General features: G+C 49.4%; 1 protein-coding gene across 1 annotated transcript; it reads right to left on the bottom strand.

The window, feature by feature from the left end:
• Positions 1–1473: 1473 nt before the first annotated feature.
• TMEM222 (transmembrane protein 222) lies at positions 1474–12837 on the bottom strand. The gene is made up of 6 exons (XM_088790683.1): positions 12597–12837; positions 6463–6547; positions 5300–5331; positions 3917–4013; positions 3704–3834; positions 1474–2566 (listed from the first exon to the last, which is right to left on the bottom strand). Exons 1-6 carry the CDS (start codon positions 12788–12790, stop codon positions 2479–2481), a joined length of 627 nt encoding a protein of 208 aa, XP_088646809.1. The 5' UTR covers positions 12791–12837; the 3' UTR covers positions 1474–2478.
• Between the last annotated feature and the right edge of the window lie 6813 nt (positions 12838–19650).

Below are 19650 nucleotides of genomic sequence, written 5' to 3'. Positions count from 1 at the left end.
GGCCCCCTGTGGCCTTGGATCAATGACTGTCTCTTGAAGCCTCACTCTCTCCCTCTATAGAGCAGGGACAATAACGGCCATCTCACAGGGCTGTTTTCAGGTGTGTTTCCTTTTCCTGGCCTCCAGCATCCCTTCTCTTTTTGTTGGTCCCAGGGCCCCAGTCCTTTGGAGAAACAGCCCTTCCCCTTTCCCTCCTTGTGCTCCAGCGAGGCCATTTCACAGGGTGGTTCCAAGCGTGGGCTCCAGAGTCCCTGTAAGCTGCTGGGTTTGAACACGGTTCCCCTCTTTCTACCTCTGTGACCTTGAGCAAATCAGTTTACCTCCCTGTGTTTATTTCTTCATTGGTAAAATGGGGATGGTACACCTACCTCACAGGGCTGTGGTGAGGATAAATGATCGATACATTATGACAAGGCCTAGGACATAGTAAGCACTCTAATTGTTCGGTGATTTTCACGGCACTTATTTATGCCCTGTCTCTGCAAGGCTAATTGAAAGTTCTGGAAGGCTGAAGCAGTCCTTAAAACTTTTCTATCCATTTTGCTGTGGTTGTCCTCTGTAGTGGAACATTTTCTTTCCCCCAACCAACTCTCAGACAGACCCCAATATGCAAAACAGATTTTTAGAAATGGAATTGCTGACGTGGGGAGGGCACACTTGTCTAGAGAACCCCCAGGCCTGGGAACCACAGTACTGCAGGGTCTGTACTGTGATGAGCCGACAGACACCGACCAGGGCGCTGAGGGCTAGCAGCTGGGGCTGTCCTCACGGCATACTCAGGAGAAACACAACGGGCCCTCTGGATTCACAGACCAAATCCTTTGCTAGTTCAACTGTGACACCTGGCATAGGGCAGGGTGAGGAAAGACTACCAAGGCAGTGGCTTTTAAGCTGGGCCTCGGGAAGAAAGGCCACGATGCTAACAGGTGGAAAGCAAAGGACCAGAAGTGGGAGGTGCTACATCGTCTCACTGGAGAGCTGGGTGTAACGAGAGGAGAAAGCCAGAGAAGTGGAGGCGCCGTGGACCAGGACAGTGACCCGATCAATGGGGCTCAGCATGAAGAACTTGGCAATGTGACCGACTTGTGGTGGGGGCCAGGGGCTGGGGCAAGTCTCTTGGCTTATCCCACGCTGTGCACTCCTGTTTGAGGGCAGGTCCGGGGCTCTGGTCTGCCCAGCCCCAACTCCCAATCCTACTGCCAAGTTCCTCCCAGCAGGGACTACGGAAGGGGTTTCAATACTCACTTGCCTCAAGGAGAGGAGAAAGCTTTGGGACGGTGGATGAGGAATGGTGGGGAACTCCTAGAGCCTGGGCCCAGAGCAGGATATATCTGAAGGATGCTGACATCCCTGTAAGCTCCAGGTACTGAACGAGGACTCAACCAGATCCCTTGCCGGAGGAAGAGGTACCCAAGGAGATACAAACTGAAGAAATAAGGGGACCACTGAAGGAAGAAAACAAAGACAAGGCACTGACTGGAGTTAAAACTTTATTGTCCTGCCCAGGAAGCCCCGCACAAAGGGATCCATGGAGCAGGGTGAGGGGGCAGCACAGGCCCTTCCCACAACTTGAAGAGAAGGGAGACGTGGTGGGTGGGAGGAAACAGCTGCCCTTCAACTCCCTGGTGGCGCTGGCTGCTCTGACGGCACCCAACCTCTTGGACCCATGGGGTGCCATCACCAGTGCAAGGCCCACACCGGGGGCCGGGGCCCAGCTTTGTTTATATTGCTCTGATCTACAGGGGGTTACTCTGGACACATGAGCGTCACTCATCTCTCCAGCCTGGCTGGGGAAGCCTAGGCCCCCACTAGGGGGAGAAGTGGGCCCAAGTGCTCGGAGGCCCTGGGAAGGTGGACAGAGGTGGCTGCGTGGGCTGGAGGACCCCAGGAGGTGGGGCACAAACTACCCATAGTGCAGCTTCTGGCAAACATCAGAAATGGGGGCCCACCCAGCCCTACTGAACCATTCTAGAGGCCAGTGGTAAAAGCCCCAGGGCAGCTTAGCTTATGGGGACTCCTTAGTGTACCCCACCCACCCCAGGACCGGAACCCTGGCAGGACAGGCTCCAAATCCAGCTCTGGCCCCTGTGTTGCCTTGTCTGGTGGGTCCAAATGTCTTCCCATCCCCCACCAGGCATTGGGCTGAGGCAGAGGGAGCCCAGCACAGTGGCAGGAGCAGCTCTATAAAGGAAAGCTAAGGCCTTTCCACCAGATGAACAAGGAGGGTGCCCTCAAGGCTGGGGTCACAAACCTGGGAAGGAGGGACAGGGAACTTCTGAGTGACCAGTGAGACACAACACACCAACGCCCCAGCCCCACGCTCATCCTCAGTCCTGTTCCGTCCCACCTAGCCCACACCCTGCGTCAAACCCAGCAGGTCCATCCCTGCCTTTCGGGGTAAGGAGAAAGGATCTGGAACCTAGAGGGGCGGCAGGTGCCTCCTCAGGAGGCTGGTGGGTCCAGGGCCAGGGGCAGCCATCACCGCAGGTTAAAGACCAGGCTGACAGTTAAGATGATGCCCAGGAGGAGGATGAAGGGCAGCCAGGTCTTCACGAAGGCTCCGAGACTGTCAGAGGAGAATGGCGGGAAGGCCCCGTCGGTGGGCGTGCCACCCAGAGCCCCATCTGTCCAAAACCGGAAGGGGCTCCTGCCCCTAGGGAAGTGCCTGGAACCACTCCCTCTCCCCCAAACTTGGTCAACCAATGGACTGGGCCAGGCCTGGCGCCCACTATGATCCTGGGCAGGAGCTAGTCCAGGCTCCTAGTGGAGATATGACACCTCTCTGGGTGGGTACGGAAGACATGCCCACCTTCTCTAGGCTTTATTGGCTCCATCCACAATCACCCCTCTCTCTGGGGAGAGGTCTCCAGTGAGAGGACCAGGAATTTGTTGGGCATGGAAGCCAGGAGCACTGTCTGCCCACAGCCCTCATGTGGGCCCACTGGGAGGCGACGAGTAAGCAAGAGTTAGCACAGTGTTAGGGCTGGAGTCAGGGCTCTGGGTTCAATCCTGCTTCTCCTCAGGCTGTGTGGCCACATTACAGTCTTCTCAGGGGACCTCTAAAAGCCCTGGACTAAACAAAGACCCCTGAGAGTATCCTTTTCAGAAGCTCTAATGATGAGAGCAGCTAGAGGAACGCTTGGCGAGGTGGCTGGGCTGCCCAGGTGTGCTGGCTCCCACGTGTGCGGGTCACTCCACCTCTCTGAGCTGCCTTTACCTATGAATTGGGACTAATGCCTTTGATCTCACAGGTTGTGAGGCTGTGGCTTCAAAGGTCCTCCCAGGTCACAACTGGGGCCCACCTGACCGGAACCCCACCTCACACAAGGGATAATGGGAAGGGACCCTGTGGGGCAGGCTACTTGTTCCTCTGACCTGAGCACAGGGCTCAGCACTCAGTTTCCCCGAGGAGCCAGAATCATTAGCAAGGACATAACCAAGAACAGCTTCAGCTTAGAGAAGCCAAGGCAGTTACCTTACATCTCAGGGTGAGCCAGTGACAGGGCTGGGGAGGGACCCAGGTGGAGTTGGACTTCGGCACAGCTACCTCCCTCTCCACCAGGAACTCAGCTAATTGTTCTAGAACCTTCATAGCTCCAAACAGCATCTGTTTTGTCCCTGCTGGCTGAAGGACTCCAGAAACAGCCCTGCTCGGATCCTTGGGAGAGCAGCCCCAGGGGAGGGTGGTGGGCGGGAGGCTTACCTGACGTACTTCCCGTAGAGCAGGCAGAAGAAGCAGAGCGTCACCATGTTCCAGTTGGTGCTGTTGTTGTAGCGCATCAGGTTCAGAGCCAACGCCACGTGCGAGTGGCAGTTGTCACAGCAGAGATTATGCTGGAGATGCAGGAAGGGCGGGGTCAGGCTGGGCTCCCCCACTGGTTCCCGCCCTGGTGCCCCTCAGGAGCGGCTCACCCACCATGCGGTGCTTGTACTCCTCAGAGGCGTCATGCACAGCTGTGTCCCATGCATTGGGCCCGCTAGCGTATACGTGAGCAGGGTCCAACTTCCAGTACCTGAAGGGAGAGTGTGGTTCTGGGCACTGGCTCAGCCCCACGAATGTTCCCTGATGCCTGCTCTGTGCAGGTCCCTGAGCTGGGTGCTGGGGATGCAGGGGTGAGCCAGGTGCAGGGAAAGAGCCACAGAGCAGACAACACAATGTGACACGTCCAATGCCGTGTGGATCCTGGGAAGGACAGGAACTAACTCAGCTGGGGGGTGTGAGATGCTTCCTGGGGGTGACACCTGAGTCTACTCTGAAGGAAGAGGGGTTAGCAGGAACAGGGCAGGTAGTAGGCATTCTAGGCAGAGGGAATAGCTTGAACACAGGAAGAGGCACAAAACTGTAGAGCACATAACCGCGAACTGCTGGAGGGAGGAACAGGGTGATGGGATGCCAGAAGGTGAAGCTGGAGATGCAGGTGGGGCCAGATCGTAGTGGACTGGAATGTCACCCTGAGGAGTTTCTCCATCAGAAAGCATTCTCCTCATCTCTCCATATGGGAGACTAGGCTGAGTGGGAGAGCAGCCCGCGGAGCCAAAGCTCAGAAACCTCAAGCTGGGAGAGACCCCAAAGGTTCTCAGGCCAGGGAGAGCTGGGAGGTCAGAGCGCCCTCTGGCTGCGCTGAGAGGAATGGCTTGGTAGTGGAGCCTAGAGACCAAGGACCTGTGAGAAACCAAAGTGGCCTGAGCTGAAGCTGCTCAGGGGGTTCCTGCCTGGAAACAGGTCCCCTTAAAACTGGCCTCAAAAAGCAGCCTAGCAGCAGACACCCAGCCCAGAGGCCCTTTGCCCACATTTCCACTTGTCCAAGGAAGCCAGCAGGCTGTCTCTGCTGTGTGGGACACCAACTCCTTGGGTCCCATCCTCCTGGGCGTAGCCTCTGATAACAGAGCACCTGCTGCTGTTCTGGCACTGTCACCAGAACCACAGCTAAGGTGGGTCCCCCAAGACAGAAAAAATAAAGTCTCCAAATCCCAAGCACACCAACCATAGCTCCCAGAGGGCTTGAACTTTGCAGCGGAGTTCCAAACAATGCCTGCCTTACACCATAAATGGCACTTTACTCCTGGAGGGGCAGGAGAGAGAGTCTAGGTTTTGGAGGGAGACAGACGTGGGTGTGAGTCCTAGCTCTGCCACTTCCTATGTGATCTTGACAAAGTCTCTTCCCTTTCCTCACCCTTCCAATGGAGCTGAAAACACGACCTTGCAGAGCTAAGGCAAGGCCTACATGGCCTGTGGATAAAGGACCCCGCCAGGAGGAACCTGGCCGTACGGCCGGTCACATGGGTGTTCATCACTTACTTGGCAGGCTTCCCAAAGGCCATGTTGTCTTCCTGTTGAGGGACAAGAGTAGAGGTCAGTGGGGAACCTGCATGTTGCCCAGAAGACAGAGCTGGGTTGGTGGTGGAAGTGCACTGACTTAGGAGGTATGTTGCATGGGCAGAAATGGCCCCAGGCCCTGCTCTGGGATTGGCTTGGTAACTGAAGTGCCAGCAGCAGCTTTTCTGTGGACAGAAGGCAGTGTGGCAGGAATGCACAGAGCAACAAACTCTGAGACCAAAGACTCCGGATGCCAGCCAGGAGTGCCCCTTGGTATGGCTCCTAGGTAATTCTCTCACCCTCTGGGACTTATTTTCTCCACGTTCTCTGATCAATCGCTCATCTTTGATCCCAGGGAGGCAATTTCCTCTGTGGTATCAATGAGGACAGCCTCTGACCTCCTGACCCGACAGTGCTGTCCACACGGAGAGCCCTTCTCTGCATCTGGCAGTCTGACTGCATTTAGAGCAGGACAGGGAAAGGGAGGGGGGCTTGAGAGGCCTCCCGAGTCCTAGACCTGCCACATAGGATGTGGGGTATGCTGACAGAGCTGGTCAAATTATCATAAATGTATATGCCAGTGAAAGTAATGGATATGAAAAGACATTTGTCATGTTAAGAGGATCATGACGACTATTAATATGACAGGCTGGTGCTACCACACCTTCATTCCAGCCTTTGATGATGATGCCTGTGCATCTGGAGCGAGCCCACTGACCCCATCTTGGGCACAACCCCAGGAACAGACCTGAGGACACAGCTGATCCAGTCTAGAAGGCCCCCCCCAGGGAAGCATGTCAGCCTCCCCTGTGCCCCCACATTGTGACTCCCACCTTCTGAAGGTCCAGAGATGTGGTTCCTGGGTGGTCTGACTCTCCACTCTTGCCTCTAACCCCTACCCATGTCTCGGTACCCAAGGGGTGGGCAAAGGGCTGGGTCAGTTACTTAAGAATCCTTCTGGCCACACTGCCCTCCTGGCCTGTCCTAGAGGCAAGAGAAGGGGTAAAGGGGTCAAACACTGGTGAGGAGCAGAGGGCCAGGGCCAGGGCTGCGTGCTGTCTGCATTCTCTTGGCTTCGGGGGAGATAAGGCCAACCTTCCATGTAAGGCTGGGAACCCTCCAGAGGGTGTGGAATGGGGACTCACCGAGACAAAGTAGGGGCCAGCGAAGTCCCGAATGACTCCTGTGGATGTGCAGATGCCCATGTGGCCGATGATGGGGAAAAACCACCTGTGAGGAAAAAAGGACAAGGAAGGACCAGAGCTTATGGGGGTCTTTCAGTCGGTTAGATAACACTGGGACACTCTGTCCAGTGTGAGGGCCGTGACTGTAACATTGTGTGATGAATGCCATTAGGGTGGCCGGAGGGGCTGGGGAAGCAAATAAACAGCGCAGTGGGCTGCCCCCTCCCCTCAGTCCCGCCCCCACCCCCAGAATGCTGTAACTGAAAGGACGGAAACACCGAGGAGCAGCTGGACCTCTCATTCACTGCTGGTGGGAGTGTAAATTGTTTCTGCCACTTTTGAAAACTGGCCGGGTACTCTATGCCTCAGCAATCCACCTCAGAGTACACACCCAAGAGAAACGAATGCTCACCAAAGGCCTGCACAAGCATGTTCATAGCACCTTTGTCTAAAACAGCTGGAAATGTTTGTCAAAACTCATTGACCTGCACACTTCAAATACGTGCACTTTATTATATGTAAATTGTATCTCAGTAAAGTTGATTTAAAAAATAGCTGGAAATAATCCAAATGTCCAACAATAGTAAAACGAGTAAGTAAATTGGGGGTACAGCCATATAACGAACTATCAAGTAATAATGAAAAAGAACCTTCTGCTACACACAACACAGATTCTCACAGATATAAGTCAGTGAAAGAAACCTTACACAAAGGTTCATATATATTATTCTATTTATATGAAGTTCAAGGAAAGGCAAAAGTACTCTATGGTGCTAGAATGCAAGCGGGGTGACCTGTGTGATAGAAGTGACCGGGAAAGGGAGCCCTTTGGGTACCAGAAATGTTCTCTATCTTGAGCTGTGTGAGGTAAGTGCACACATATGCAAAAATCCATTGCGCCCTATACTTAAGATTTATATGCTTTATGATATATGTTATGTATCAATAATTTTTTTTTTAAGGTGTGGAAGGCATTTAAACCAATCTATGGGTAGGAGGTTGGTTAGGGGGGAGTTCAGAGGTTTCCCTGAGGAAACAATGAAGATACAAGATGTGCAAGGGTAGAGTTCAGGACAAAAACACGGCGCATTCCAGGAACTAAAAGTTCAAATTCTTAAAAGGCATGGGGATTTTTTAAAACCCAAATCTCAGATGGATCCCAATATACAAAACACCCAGGAACCCCAGATCTGTCTGTCGTCTGAGAACCATGGCTCGAAAGACCTAGGTGCTGGAGAGGCTGATCCATTTAAGGATTCACAGGGCCGGTGGCCAAGTGCTGGTCTGGTCTCCAGCCTACACCCTGCTAGGGAGGTGGAGGCAAAATCCAGAGAGATGCAGCTCAAGAAAGCTATTATGGGGGGCTGGGGCAGTCAGCAAAGACTTCACAGAGGAGCTGACTTTTAACCTTGACCTGTGAAAAAACAGGATGTCAACAGGCAGAAAGCAAAACTCCGAAGCAGCCAAGTGCTGCACGTGCTTGGAGCATGGGAGGGGGGACGGGAATGGCGGGAAGGAGGGCGGCCAGTTCAGAGGCTATTCTGGAATACTGGTAAGAGATGATGGTGGTCCTAACTAGAGTATTGGTGATGGGGTGGTGAGAAGCAGATGATTCAAAAGGTCTTTAAAAGAAAGACTGGGCAGTTGTATGACTCTCTATAAAGACAGGTCTTCCGGGTTGGCAGCTTGAGCACTTGAGAGGATGGTGGGGCCAGAGTGGTCTTTTGAGAACATAATTCAGATTCCATCATTCCTTTGCTTAACATCCATTAATGGCCTCCTATTATACTCCTAACAGTTTGACCTTGAAATCACCTCATGCCTCCAGTTAGCTACACTGCCTGCTTCTGGTTTCCCAGACACATCAAATGCTCATCCCATTTCAATGCTTATTTTGCATTTGCCTCAGCCCAAAACACACCTCCCCCAGAGCTTTCCAGTACTGGCTGTCTCAGTGTTCAGACCTCAGCTCTACTGTAACTTCGGAGGTCTTCCCTGACCGTGCCTTCTAGAGTAGCCACAAACAAGCCCAGGCATCTCAGATCCCATTACTCTGCTTTAATTTCTTCAGAGTATCTACTACTTCCTACAAAGATCTTGTTTACTTACATGGTTACTGTCTTTCTTTCCCTGCTAGTATGTAAGCTCCAAGAGAGCAGGATTTTCCTCTTATTAGAGTATCTCCCAGGGCAGTGCCTGGCCCACAGCTGGAGCTAAGTATTCACTGACTAGATCATGAATGGATGAATGAACGAATGAATGCCCTGCATTTAAGAGTAGAGGAAGGCTCTGAAGTCAGACCTGGGTTGAGTCCTGACTTTGTTTTAAATGAGTTTCTCATTCCCATCTGTCAGTAAGAGGTGGATAATAATTAATTATCTCAATGGGGGCTACTGTGAGGATTAAATAGGATATGCTTGCAAAGTGCTTTGCACACTTTCTTGTACTTGGTAGTTGTTCAATGTTGTTATGAGATGTTCAATAAATACTTGTTATTTGATTGGCTGGACTGGCATAGAGTAAGTTGATGAAGACCCACAGTGGCCACAGGATGGACTCTCAGAATTATGGGAAATTAGCTTCTCTGGCCCTGACCTCAGGACCCCTCCCCCACCCTAATTCCTTTCATCTAGTTGGGGAGGTCTGGGTTTGACCAGTCTTCCACATCTCACAGCTGTGTTGGCAGCTGCTGATGGAAATTAAGAGTAAAGGCTGGAGGGGCCGGCCCGGTGGCTCAGGCGGTTAGAGCTCCGTGCTCCTAACTCCGAAGGCTGCCGGTTCGATTCCCACATGGGCCTGTGGGCTCTCAACCACAAGGTTGCCAGTTCAATTCCTCGAGTCCCGCAAGGGATGGTGGGCAGCGCCCCCTGCAACTAAAATTGAACACGGCACCTTGAGCTGAGCTGCCGCTGAGCTCCCGGATGGCTCAGTTGGTTGGAGCCTGTCCTCTCAACCACAAGGTTGCCGGTTCGACTCCCGCAAGGGATGGTGGGCTGTGCCCCCTGCGGCAACTGGACCTGGAGCTGAGCTGCGCCCTCCACAACTAAGACTGAAAGAACAACAATTTGAAGCTGAACAGAACCCCCCACAACTAAGATTGAAAGGACAACAATTTGACCATTGCTCCCCAATAAAGTCCTGTTCCCCTTCCCCAATAAAATCTTTAAAAAAAAAAAAAAAAGAGTAAAGGCTGGAGACAACAGCAGGGTCCTGTGCCCGGGGAAGCCCCAAAGAAGAAACTCTTAAAGTACGTATCAGTCTGGAAGCTTCCTGAAGGTAAGCTTCATGAAGGCAAGCTGCTTTGTGGACTACTGTCTATGCACACGTAGGACATAAAAGAATGAATGAATGAATGAATGGAATTACTGATCCTGGAACTTCTATCTGGAAAGGTAGAATATCTCAGTAGAAAAAGCCCCATGCTGGCTTCTAAGCCTTTATTTTCTCATCTATAAAGTGGGGGTGACAGTATCTATTTTCATTAGGTTGATGTAAGGACTGAATGAGATAGTGCATATAACATGTATGGCCCAGAACAGAGTAAGTAGCCATCCAACCTTAGCTGTTTTGATTAGCAACAGTAGCTATTATCTGGCTTTTCATGCAGAATTATTGGTATCTCTGAGGGGCTGGACAGACCTTTGGATTCGGCTCTCTTCTCTGATTCCCCCTCCAAAGACAGAAGGCAGTTCCTTGTGCCACATCTTTCCCTCGTATTGCACTCTAGGTCAGCAATCATCACGATGCACGATGATGGTTAGTTTACATGTCTCTCTCCCTCCGGCTGGAGGGCAAGTCCTTTGACAGGAACATGAGTCCTTTGACGGGGTGCTACTATGAACATCTGTACATAGATCTGAATAGAAATGGGGTGTGAACTTCTTTAAGCCCAGATGAATGGGGATGTTACCAGCTTTCTAAAGAGCAGAGGGCTCCATAAATGTGTTTTTGAGAATATGAAAAAACCAAAGAGATGTTAGGCTAACAAGACAGGTTTTAGCAAAACCAATGCATTCTCTATCCCTCCCAGTTATTCATTCTTCCATTAACATTTTATTTTCTTCATAGCACAAACCACTATCAGAAGTTCTCTTATTAGTTTACTTGTTTACTATCTCTTTCCACCATGATTTAAACTCTATGACAGCAGGAATCATATCTTCTTTATTCACCACTGTATATTCTTATCACCGAGAACTACTCTGGGCACATAGAAGTAACTTAGCTAATTCATTAAGAGAACATTGAATGAACTAATGAACATACTTTCTTAAAAAATTTATTTTTAAAAGAGTCAGATTTGGATGTTTTTAAACAAATGCATAAGCATTTGAAAACACAAAACAACTGAAGTATTTTAATATAAGACAAAAATTAAGGTCATTTTAGGACTGGCAGCATATAAAGCCAAAAATAATCCCTTCTCCACACCAATTGGCTGCTTTTCATAGAGAAAACAAATCTATCCCATCAGGTGGGAGGGGACAGGATGCAGTCAAGAGTGCAAGTTATGGAGTCAGAAGACTGAGTTTGCGATGCCTTTGCTTATTGGTGTGTGAACCTGATCAAAACATTTAATGATAGAAGAAGCTCAGCTTCATCATCTAAGATAATTCCTACCTTAGAAAGTGGCTGTGAAATTCAGAGAAAATGGGTGTGAAAGAGATTGGCCAACTGTCCAGCACTATGAGGAGTGGTTATTATCAGCTGTCAAGGCTGAAGCAGGAGGGCAAACCAGCTCCCCTGCCCAGAAGCTCCTCGCTAAAAGGCAGCAGCACTACCTGAGCACCTGCTTTGTCTCCTGATAAAGGCTAATGCATTGTGTGTAGACCACCCCTGGAAGCTGTTAGAATGAGTTTTGTGTGAGCAAGACTGACTCCATATTGAATGCAAGAGTAACTCCATTTTGGACATGTGCAGAGAACTTAGCAGACAATGCTCAGGGAGCTGCTTGGTTGCCCTGGTAATTGGGTGTAACCAGCTACACTCCAAAGGTCTGCTACTGAAGATAAGAGGACAGTCAGGGTCTCCGGCTGGCTGCCCTGAGAAGGCGATGTCAGAAAGGAACTCAGAACTGCATTTAGAACTGAAGACATTTGCAGCTCAGACAGCTGGTCTGGACTGAGAGGTGACCACGCTGTCACTCTGCTCTGAGAACCCTCCACTCTGCTCTGCTCTGCTTGTACAGAACCTCTGCTGGACTGACCTCCCAGACCAGCCATTCTTCCTCGCTCCACCAGGACTCTGATTGACTTTGGGACTGGTTTGTTATTCTATTTGACCCAATTATTGTATTACTCTGTGTGCTTTTACTGTTTGGTGTGTTGATGATTAATGGCTAAGTAAAGAACATACTGAAAGGCATTTAAGATCTTGTGTGCTCTGTTCTTCGCTTGTGCCACAGCTACTGCCGAGGCCTCAGTCAGTGCCAAGTAGATCCTGAGGGTCTGGGAGTCTCTTGGGGGTTAGTCCCCCTGACTTGCAGGAAGAGACTGCAGCATGGACTGAGCCTAGCAGTCGCTTGTGACACACAGAAAGAACCTTGGTCTGGGAGGCAAACATCCTAGGACCTAAACATGCTTTGCAACTGAGATGAGTGTAGTCTCCAGTCTCATCTGTGAGACAAAGGGTTGGACGCGCAGATCTCTGGGGGCCCTTTCAATGTTGACATCCCAGGAGCCGGTGTGGTCCCAACTAAACTCCTCCCGAATCGGCAGGACGTCTTATTGCTCACTTGCGTTTAGGAAGTGATCAGCAAGCATTTGCTCAATGAATGAATGAAACCAGTGAATGAATGAAGATGTCTCCTCAGACCGGGATAAGGGCCCCTCTTCGGTAGGAGCTTCCCAGCCAGAGCCTTTTCCGCAAGTCTACAACTGTCTTTCTCCCTGACTAGCCCTGTGCAATGAGAGCGGGGAGCGTGTCCCATCGTCAGGAGAAACTGGCACCGCGCGGGTGACTGGGCGAGGCCTACGTGTCGGAATGAGGGACGGGCTTGTTGCGCGTCGGGGCCGGAGGCTGGCCCGAGGCGGGCCGAGGACGCCGCGCGGGCCCGGGCTCTCCCAATTCCCGGGCAGACGCCGGAGGAGACTCACGTGAGCACCGGGATAGGCGTCCACACCACGCAGTAGGGGAAGCGGCTCCGCTCCACGTCCATGGTGCCGATGCCGGAGCAGTTAAACTGCTTCTTGTCCGTCTCGGCCGCCGTTGGTGCCTCCACTTCCGCCATTCCGGGCGGGGGTGGAGGCGGCGGCAACAGGAGCGGCGAACTCCCTTCCGCTTCCGCCATCCCGCGCGTCCCGCTCCGGCGGCACCTACTCCGGCGCCACTTAATCCGTGGCGTCACTTCCCGGAGGTGGAGTCCGCCTGGCTTGGCCTTCCCCCCGGGAATTGGAGCCGTGGGCCTCTGGGCCCGGCCTGCTTGTCGTTCTGCGCCCCCCCACCCCGCCCCCGCCAGGCTCCCCCGCCGCCCTTGTCGCCTGCCAGCACCGCGCGGGTTTGCGCCCACACTGCGTGGCTGCTGAAGGGATGCCCTCAGGCAGCGCACAATCTAGCGCGGAGACCCGCCAAGAACTCTGTACTTCAGTACGCTGAGGGGTCCTAAAAGGTGTGATGCAGTCTCTTTATTGAGCACTTCTTCGGTGTTTTTAATGCCCATAAATTGGTTAGACTTGCGAATTTAGGGATTTCCCCCAGGTTACAAGTAAGCGATTAAGGCTCCGGGTGAGGTGAGTGGCCACGACACAAACCCAAACCTAAGTCTGTCTTCCTTGTGCTTTCATTTTGTGATTTCTCACGAGATAGTGGTCGCATAAAGTAAGGACAGACTAAAATATTGTGTGTGGTGTGTGTACAGAAGTAGGGGAGAACTGCCCTAAGATATCTGAGCTGAGTCTTAATGTTTGCCAGGTGGCACGGTGGTGGGAGTGGAGGGCTGCGTGCAAAGAAAGGCCTTGCCCAGCTCAGTGTGTGAATATCACCGTGGCTGGAGTAAATCACGAGGTCTACGTGTGATTCGATCTCTTCTCATTATACAAATGGGGAAACTGAGGCTCAGGGAAGTTAAGTAATTGTCTGAGACCACACACAACCATATAAAGAAGCCAGTCTCAAATCTTGGATTCTTTGGGCTTTTTAAAGGATGCCAAGATAGAGAAAGAAAATAGAATCTGCTGGGGTAGAAAGTGAAAATGGGGGGACAAATAGGAAGGCAGCAGCTGAAAATCAGGCCGGAGGGAGATACTGGACAAATCCATTCAGGAAGGTGAGAGCTATGCCTTGTTGGGAAGGTCTTTCTTCCACTGAAATACCCTCCCTCAATGCCTATCTACAGAAAGGCTGCTGTCCTGTTTTTAGCACCTAATATTTTAATGCATTGGGGGGGGGCATGTCTGTCTCGTTTATAAAACTTGATGTCAGTAGCTAGCATAGTTCCTAGTACAGAGCAGATGCCCACTAGATGTTTATTGGTTTATTGAAGGATTGAACGGATGTTTTATAAAGACCTCATAGATACCACAGCTGAAAATGATTCTAACCCACTCAAAATTCTTTGAGTATGTTTGTGCCTCTTCTGTGACCCATGTGTAATGTATGATCCTTGCAGGGCAGCAACCAGCACCTAGCACAGTGTTTGGAATACATTAGGTGTGCAGTATATGTTTGTTGAATGAATATATTACTTACCTATTCAATCATTATAGCTGTCCAATCTGAATCACAGGTTCTGAGGAAGGTTTATGCCTTAGACATTCCTCTACCATCACCGTCAAACCATAGTTCTAACACAGGGCTATTGGGTGCCCTTTAAACACTGTGTGTATGGATGAATAAACAACCTAAGTTTTTCTTAGGGCCTCCCACTAATTTGGTAATACTAACACAAGTATTGCATTTAATCTGACAACCTTCAGTGGCTTCCCATTACACTTCAAATAAAATACACAAATCCCTGCTTCTGGACCATGCCCTTTTCTTATTTGTTCACTGTTACAGCCACCCTGGCCTTTTTTCAGTTCTTCCCGTGTGCCATGCTCTTTCATACCCCAGGAACTTGGCACACACTGTTCTCCTCTGATTGAAATCCCCCCTCCCTCCTGCCCCCAACACCTAACTGGCTAGCTTCCATTTATCCTTCAAGTCTCATATTAAATGTTGCCTTCTCAGAGAGCCTCTCCCTGGCTGCCAATCTAAACTAGAAAGTCCCTGTTAATCTCCCTTGGAACAAACACCCTGTTCTTTTCCTTCACAGCACATTTGTAGCTGTGTATTGTTAGACTCCCCCACTAGGCTGGAAACTCTTTGTTCACTTCTGTAAACCCAGTGCCTAGTAGTGTCTAGCACATAGCATTTGCTTAATAAATATTTGCTAAACTGAATGAATGGCAAATACTTACTACCTTGGTGTCACTTGCTGCCTACAGAAATTCTAAGGGCAGGAACCTAGCTTTGTCATCTGTTGCCTCTCAGTGCCTCAGCTTTTTTAAAGGGCCCATGGAGGTTGGTGGGCACAGGGCTCAGGAGTAGGGTCTGACCAGACAGCCTTAGCTTTCTTACCGATGGCCTCCACCATCCTACCCTTGGCCTAGGCGGGTGCAGAAGCAGGCACATGAGGAGGGCCAGGTCCCTAGAGGGAGAAGCCAGTTCCTCCTCTTGCTCCTCTGGGGCCCCTCCCCCAGGCTTGTTCCCCACCACATACACATCACCTTGGTTCTCTCACCCAATGTAAAAACCTTCCTGGCCTGTGCCCTTGCCTCCTCTGCTGCCGCCACCCCTATCACCCACAGACAGATGGGAAATCTCCATCAAAGATTAACACTTCCTTCCAGGCTCAGGATCACAGCGGGGTCCTGGAAGAAGTTCCTCTAACAGAGAGCTCAGGATAGGATTGATAGGGCTCATAGCTACCCCTCCCCCCAACACACACATACACCACCGAGACCTAAAATAGGAATGACCATCTGGATCCACTCACAGGGCTGGCTGGGGGAGGGAAGGAGGGCAGAGCTGGAACTGTCAAACTGGGAAAGCTTCGAGGGTAAGATGTTGCTTGTCTGAAGGGTGAACTCAGGGCACCCCCTCCATTGGCCCCATGTATGAATCCCCAGGGCTCATATATCACCTTCTTCAGGCCATCTCACTCCTCATCCTGGCATTCAAGGCCCCCATGGTCTGGCCCCAAATCCCAACCTTCTTTTCCAGCCTCATCTCTCACTGTCTTTCTCAGGACTTCACCTCACTGTGATGTCTGCCCTTGAGAGAATGGAGCCCCGCGCTACATACCTCATGTCTTTGCTCACACTGTTCCTTCAGCAGAATGCCCTTCCCCTACTCTCCTACACCACTTTCAAGGTTTCTGGCAAATGCTCCCTCTCTGCTCCCAGAGCACGGAGCCTGTGTTTCTACCTATTGAATATTCATGTGTACTTGCATTAGCATTAGCTGTTTACATGTCTGTCTCCCCCAAGGAGACTGTGAACTCCTTGAGAAGGGGACTGGACCTATAGGTCCCTGTACTCAGCACAGCACCTGGAAGAAAGGAAGTGCTTAGGGAATGTCACTGGAGCTATTTGTTGGCCCTAGATTGTCTCCTTTAAGGCTCTGGGGAAGAATCACCTCAATCAATAACCCGGGAAGCAGGGCTGAGTCAGGGCAATCACCGCTGCAGATTGGCGGAACTGCTGGGCGTGATGTAGTGTGTGTGGTGTGTGGGAGGACCGTGTCCTCTCTCTTGCAGCCTTCCTGCTTCTGTTCCATTCATTGCCTTCTCTGGCTCCTGGAGACTGGCGGTCACTCCATGAAACCCTAAACTGTCTTCCAGCATGGCTCCAAACTTTCTGTGATAAAGAGGGGACCATTTGAGAACAGACCTTCTGACCCCTTAGACATCAGAGTTTACAAAATGACTTCCTTTTCCATTCCATTTTACAGATGGGCAAACTTACCCAAGATTATCGAAAACACAGCGAAGCCCAGAATCTAAGTCTCTTATTCCCAGGTGGGCAGTAAAGCACCACGGTTAAATAGGTGAACTCATGAGTGAGCCAGCAAGCCCAGAGTTTGAACCTCTGTCAGTGGTTGTCATACGTTAGGAAAGTAATTGAACCTGTTGGGGCATCAGTTTCTTCATCTCTAAAATGGGAAATGGTAATTCACGTCTTGTGAATAACAGTTCCTGGCCCAAAATAAACAGTCAATGTTAGCTATTATAGCAGTTAAAACCACACATTTCCATTGTAGGACTCAAAAAGCACTTTGATGTTCATAATCTCACTGTGATTTGGAGCCTCCTTACAATGTGGTGAAGTAACTAGAGCAGGTATCGTAACACCCATTTTACCGATGAGGAAAATGAGTCCGAAGAGGTTTAGAAACTTTCCCGAGGTTTAAGCACGGATTAGGCAGAGCTGGAGTTCTGAAACTTCACCCCGGGTTTCCTCCGCTGGTGACCTCTTTTTAGGGCCATTAAAGAGTGAGGAGGCCAGCCTGAGATTCTGTAAATCACCATAAAATAGGTGCAAACTATGGCCTCATTAGGACCAGGACCTATTTTGTATATAAAAACAGGAATGGCTTGGGAGCAGGAGGCAGAAGAACAAGGCCAAACAATAGAAAGTCTCATGCCTGCCATTGTGTCCCTCAGAATGCCTTCCTCCCACCTGCCTCCCCTGCCAGACAGAGCCTGGCACACAGCTGGGCACTAGATGGCAGAATGTACAGGGGAGGACTCAGTTCCCAGTGAAATCCAATGTGCAGGGACCATGCACAACCTCCATTATTTTCTATTCCCCATCTTCCAGATACGGTGCATGGTCCAGGAGGGCAGGTCTGTTGTGTGCATTTTCATTAAGCCAGAGCCAGACATGTAGGAGGAGCTCAAAAAGTATGACATTAAATGATTTTTAAGGAATTGGACCAGGACTCAGATTAGGGATCCAGTCCTGGTTTTGCTTCTAGTTCACTGGGGTCCTTAGGCAGCCCATCCCTTTTTCCTGCCCCTATTTGTACAATGCGGGATAGGACTAGATCGGTGGTTCTCAGGCTGTGGTGGTAATTAGAATGCGATGCTTAAAACAAGGGATGGAAGCCTGGGCCCCACCTAAGACCAATTAAAACAGACTCTCTGGGGTGGCGCATGGGTAGTTTTTAAAGTATTCTGGGTGATTCTGATGTACAGCCAGGGCTAAGAACCTTTGAGCTAGATGATTTCTAAATGCCTTTTAAGTTCTGCAAACACATTTCTAAGCATAAAGACCACCAGCCGCAGGCCTCTGGGGCCACACCTGCCCATCACAAACATAGGGTCCCAATTCTTATGTCTATTTTGCTGTACACTCACTGTGTGGGTTTATCAGAGCCCCAGGCTCCCTATCAGCATGGCTGGTGAGAACTTTGGATGAGTCACACATGCGGAAGCACATTAAAAATGGAGCATCACGGATCTTTTCAGTCTCTACAGTATTGCCATTTCCAGAATGTCATGTCATGGGAATCAAATAGTGTGGCTTTCAGACCAACTTCTTTCACTAAGTAATATGCATTTAAGGTTTCTCCATGTCTCTGTGGCTTGAGAGCTCATTTCTTTATCATTAAATAATATTCCATTGTATGGCTGTACCTTTTGAAGGACTTCTTGGTTGCTTCCAGATTTTGGCAATTATGAATAAAGCTGCTGTAAACATTCGCATAGGTTTTTACGTGGATTTCAAATTTTCAATTCATTTAGGTAAATACTAAGGAGAGAGATTACTGGATCCTATGGTAAGACTATATTTCACTTTGTAAGAAACTGCCAAACTGTCTTCCAAAGTGGCTGTACCATTTTGCATCCCACCAGCAATGAGAGTTCCGGTTGCTCCACATCCTCACCAGCATTTGGTGTTGTCAGTGTTCTGGATTCCAGCCATCCTACTAGGTGTGTAGCAGTATTTCATTGTTGATTTAATTTGCAGTTCCCTAATGACATAATGGCTGAGCATCTTTTCATGTTTATTAGTCACCCGTATAGCCTCTTTGTGAGGTGCCCATTCAGATCTTTTGTCTTTTAAATTGGGCTGTTTTCATATTGTTGAGTTCTTTGTATTATTTTGGATACAAGTTTTTTATTTGGTATGTTTTGCAAATATCTTCTCAGTCCTTGTCTTTTTCATTCTCTTAACAGTGATTTCCTAGAAGATTTTTATTTTCTAGATGATGTGCTTTTTAATTTTTAGACCATAGAGCAGGTTTTTAATGAAGTCCAACTTAACAATTTCCCCCCCATAGATTGTGCTGTTTACATTGTATCTAAAAACTCATTGCCAAACCCAAGGTCACCTAGGTTTGCTCCTGTTTATCTTCTAGAAGTTTTATCCCTTTGTGTTTTACATTTAGGTCTATGATCCATTTTGAGTTAATTTTTGTGACTGGTGTAAAGTCAGTGTTTAGATCCATTTTTTTTTTTTTTTTTTTTTTGCATGTAGATGTCCAGTTGTTCCAGCACTACTTGTTGAAAAGATTATCCTTTCTACATTGAATTGACTTTGCTCCTTTGTCAAACATCAGTTGACTATATTTGTGTGGATCTACTTCCGGGTTCTCTATTCATTCCATTGATTTATTTGTCTATTCCTTTGTCAAGACCACATAGCCTTGATTATTGTAGCTTTATGGTAAGTCTTGAGGTCGGGTAACATTAATCCTTCGACTTTGTTCTTCTTTGACTCTGTTATTTGCGTTGGCTATTCTGGGTCTTTTGCCTGTCTGTATAAACTTAAACATCAATTTGTCGATATTCACAAAATAACTTGCTGGGATTTTGGGATTTCACTGAAGCTATAGATCAAGTTGGGAAGAAATGACTTCTTAATAATACTGTGTCTTCCTATCCATGAACATGGAAAATCTCTTCATTTATTTTGATTTCTTTCATTAGAGTTTTGTAGCTTTCCTCATATAGATCTTGTACATATTTTGTCAGATTTAATCCTAAATACTTTTTTTTGGGGTGGTGGTGGTGCTTATGAATGCTGAATAGGTGGCGGACGGGATTTTTAGGGCAGTGAACTCTTCTGTATGATACTGTAATGGTGGATACATGACATTATGCATCTGTCAAAACCCACAGAACTGTACAATACAAAGAGTGAACCCTAATGTAAACTATGGACT

Source organism: Rhinolophus sinicus, chromosome 14 (assembly GCF_057876585.1).
Source record: "Rhinolophus sinicus isolate RSI-liver-muscle chromosome 14, RSI-T2T, whole genome shotgun sequence".
Lineage (NCBI taxonomy): Eukaryota > Metazoa > Chordata > Mammalia > Chiroptera > Rhinolophidae > Rhinolophus > Rhinolophus sinicus.
The sequence above is the reverse complement of the archived record's forward strand: the minus strand, read 5'-3'. Positions and strand labels throughout refer to the sequence as shown.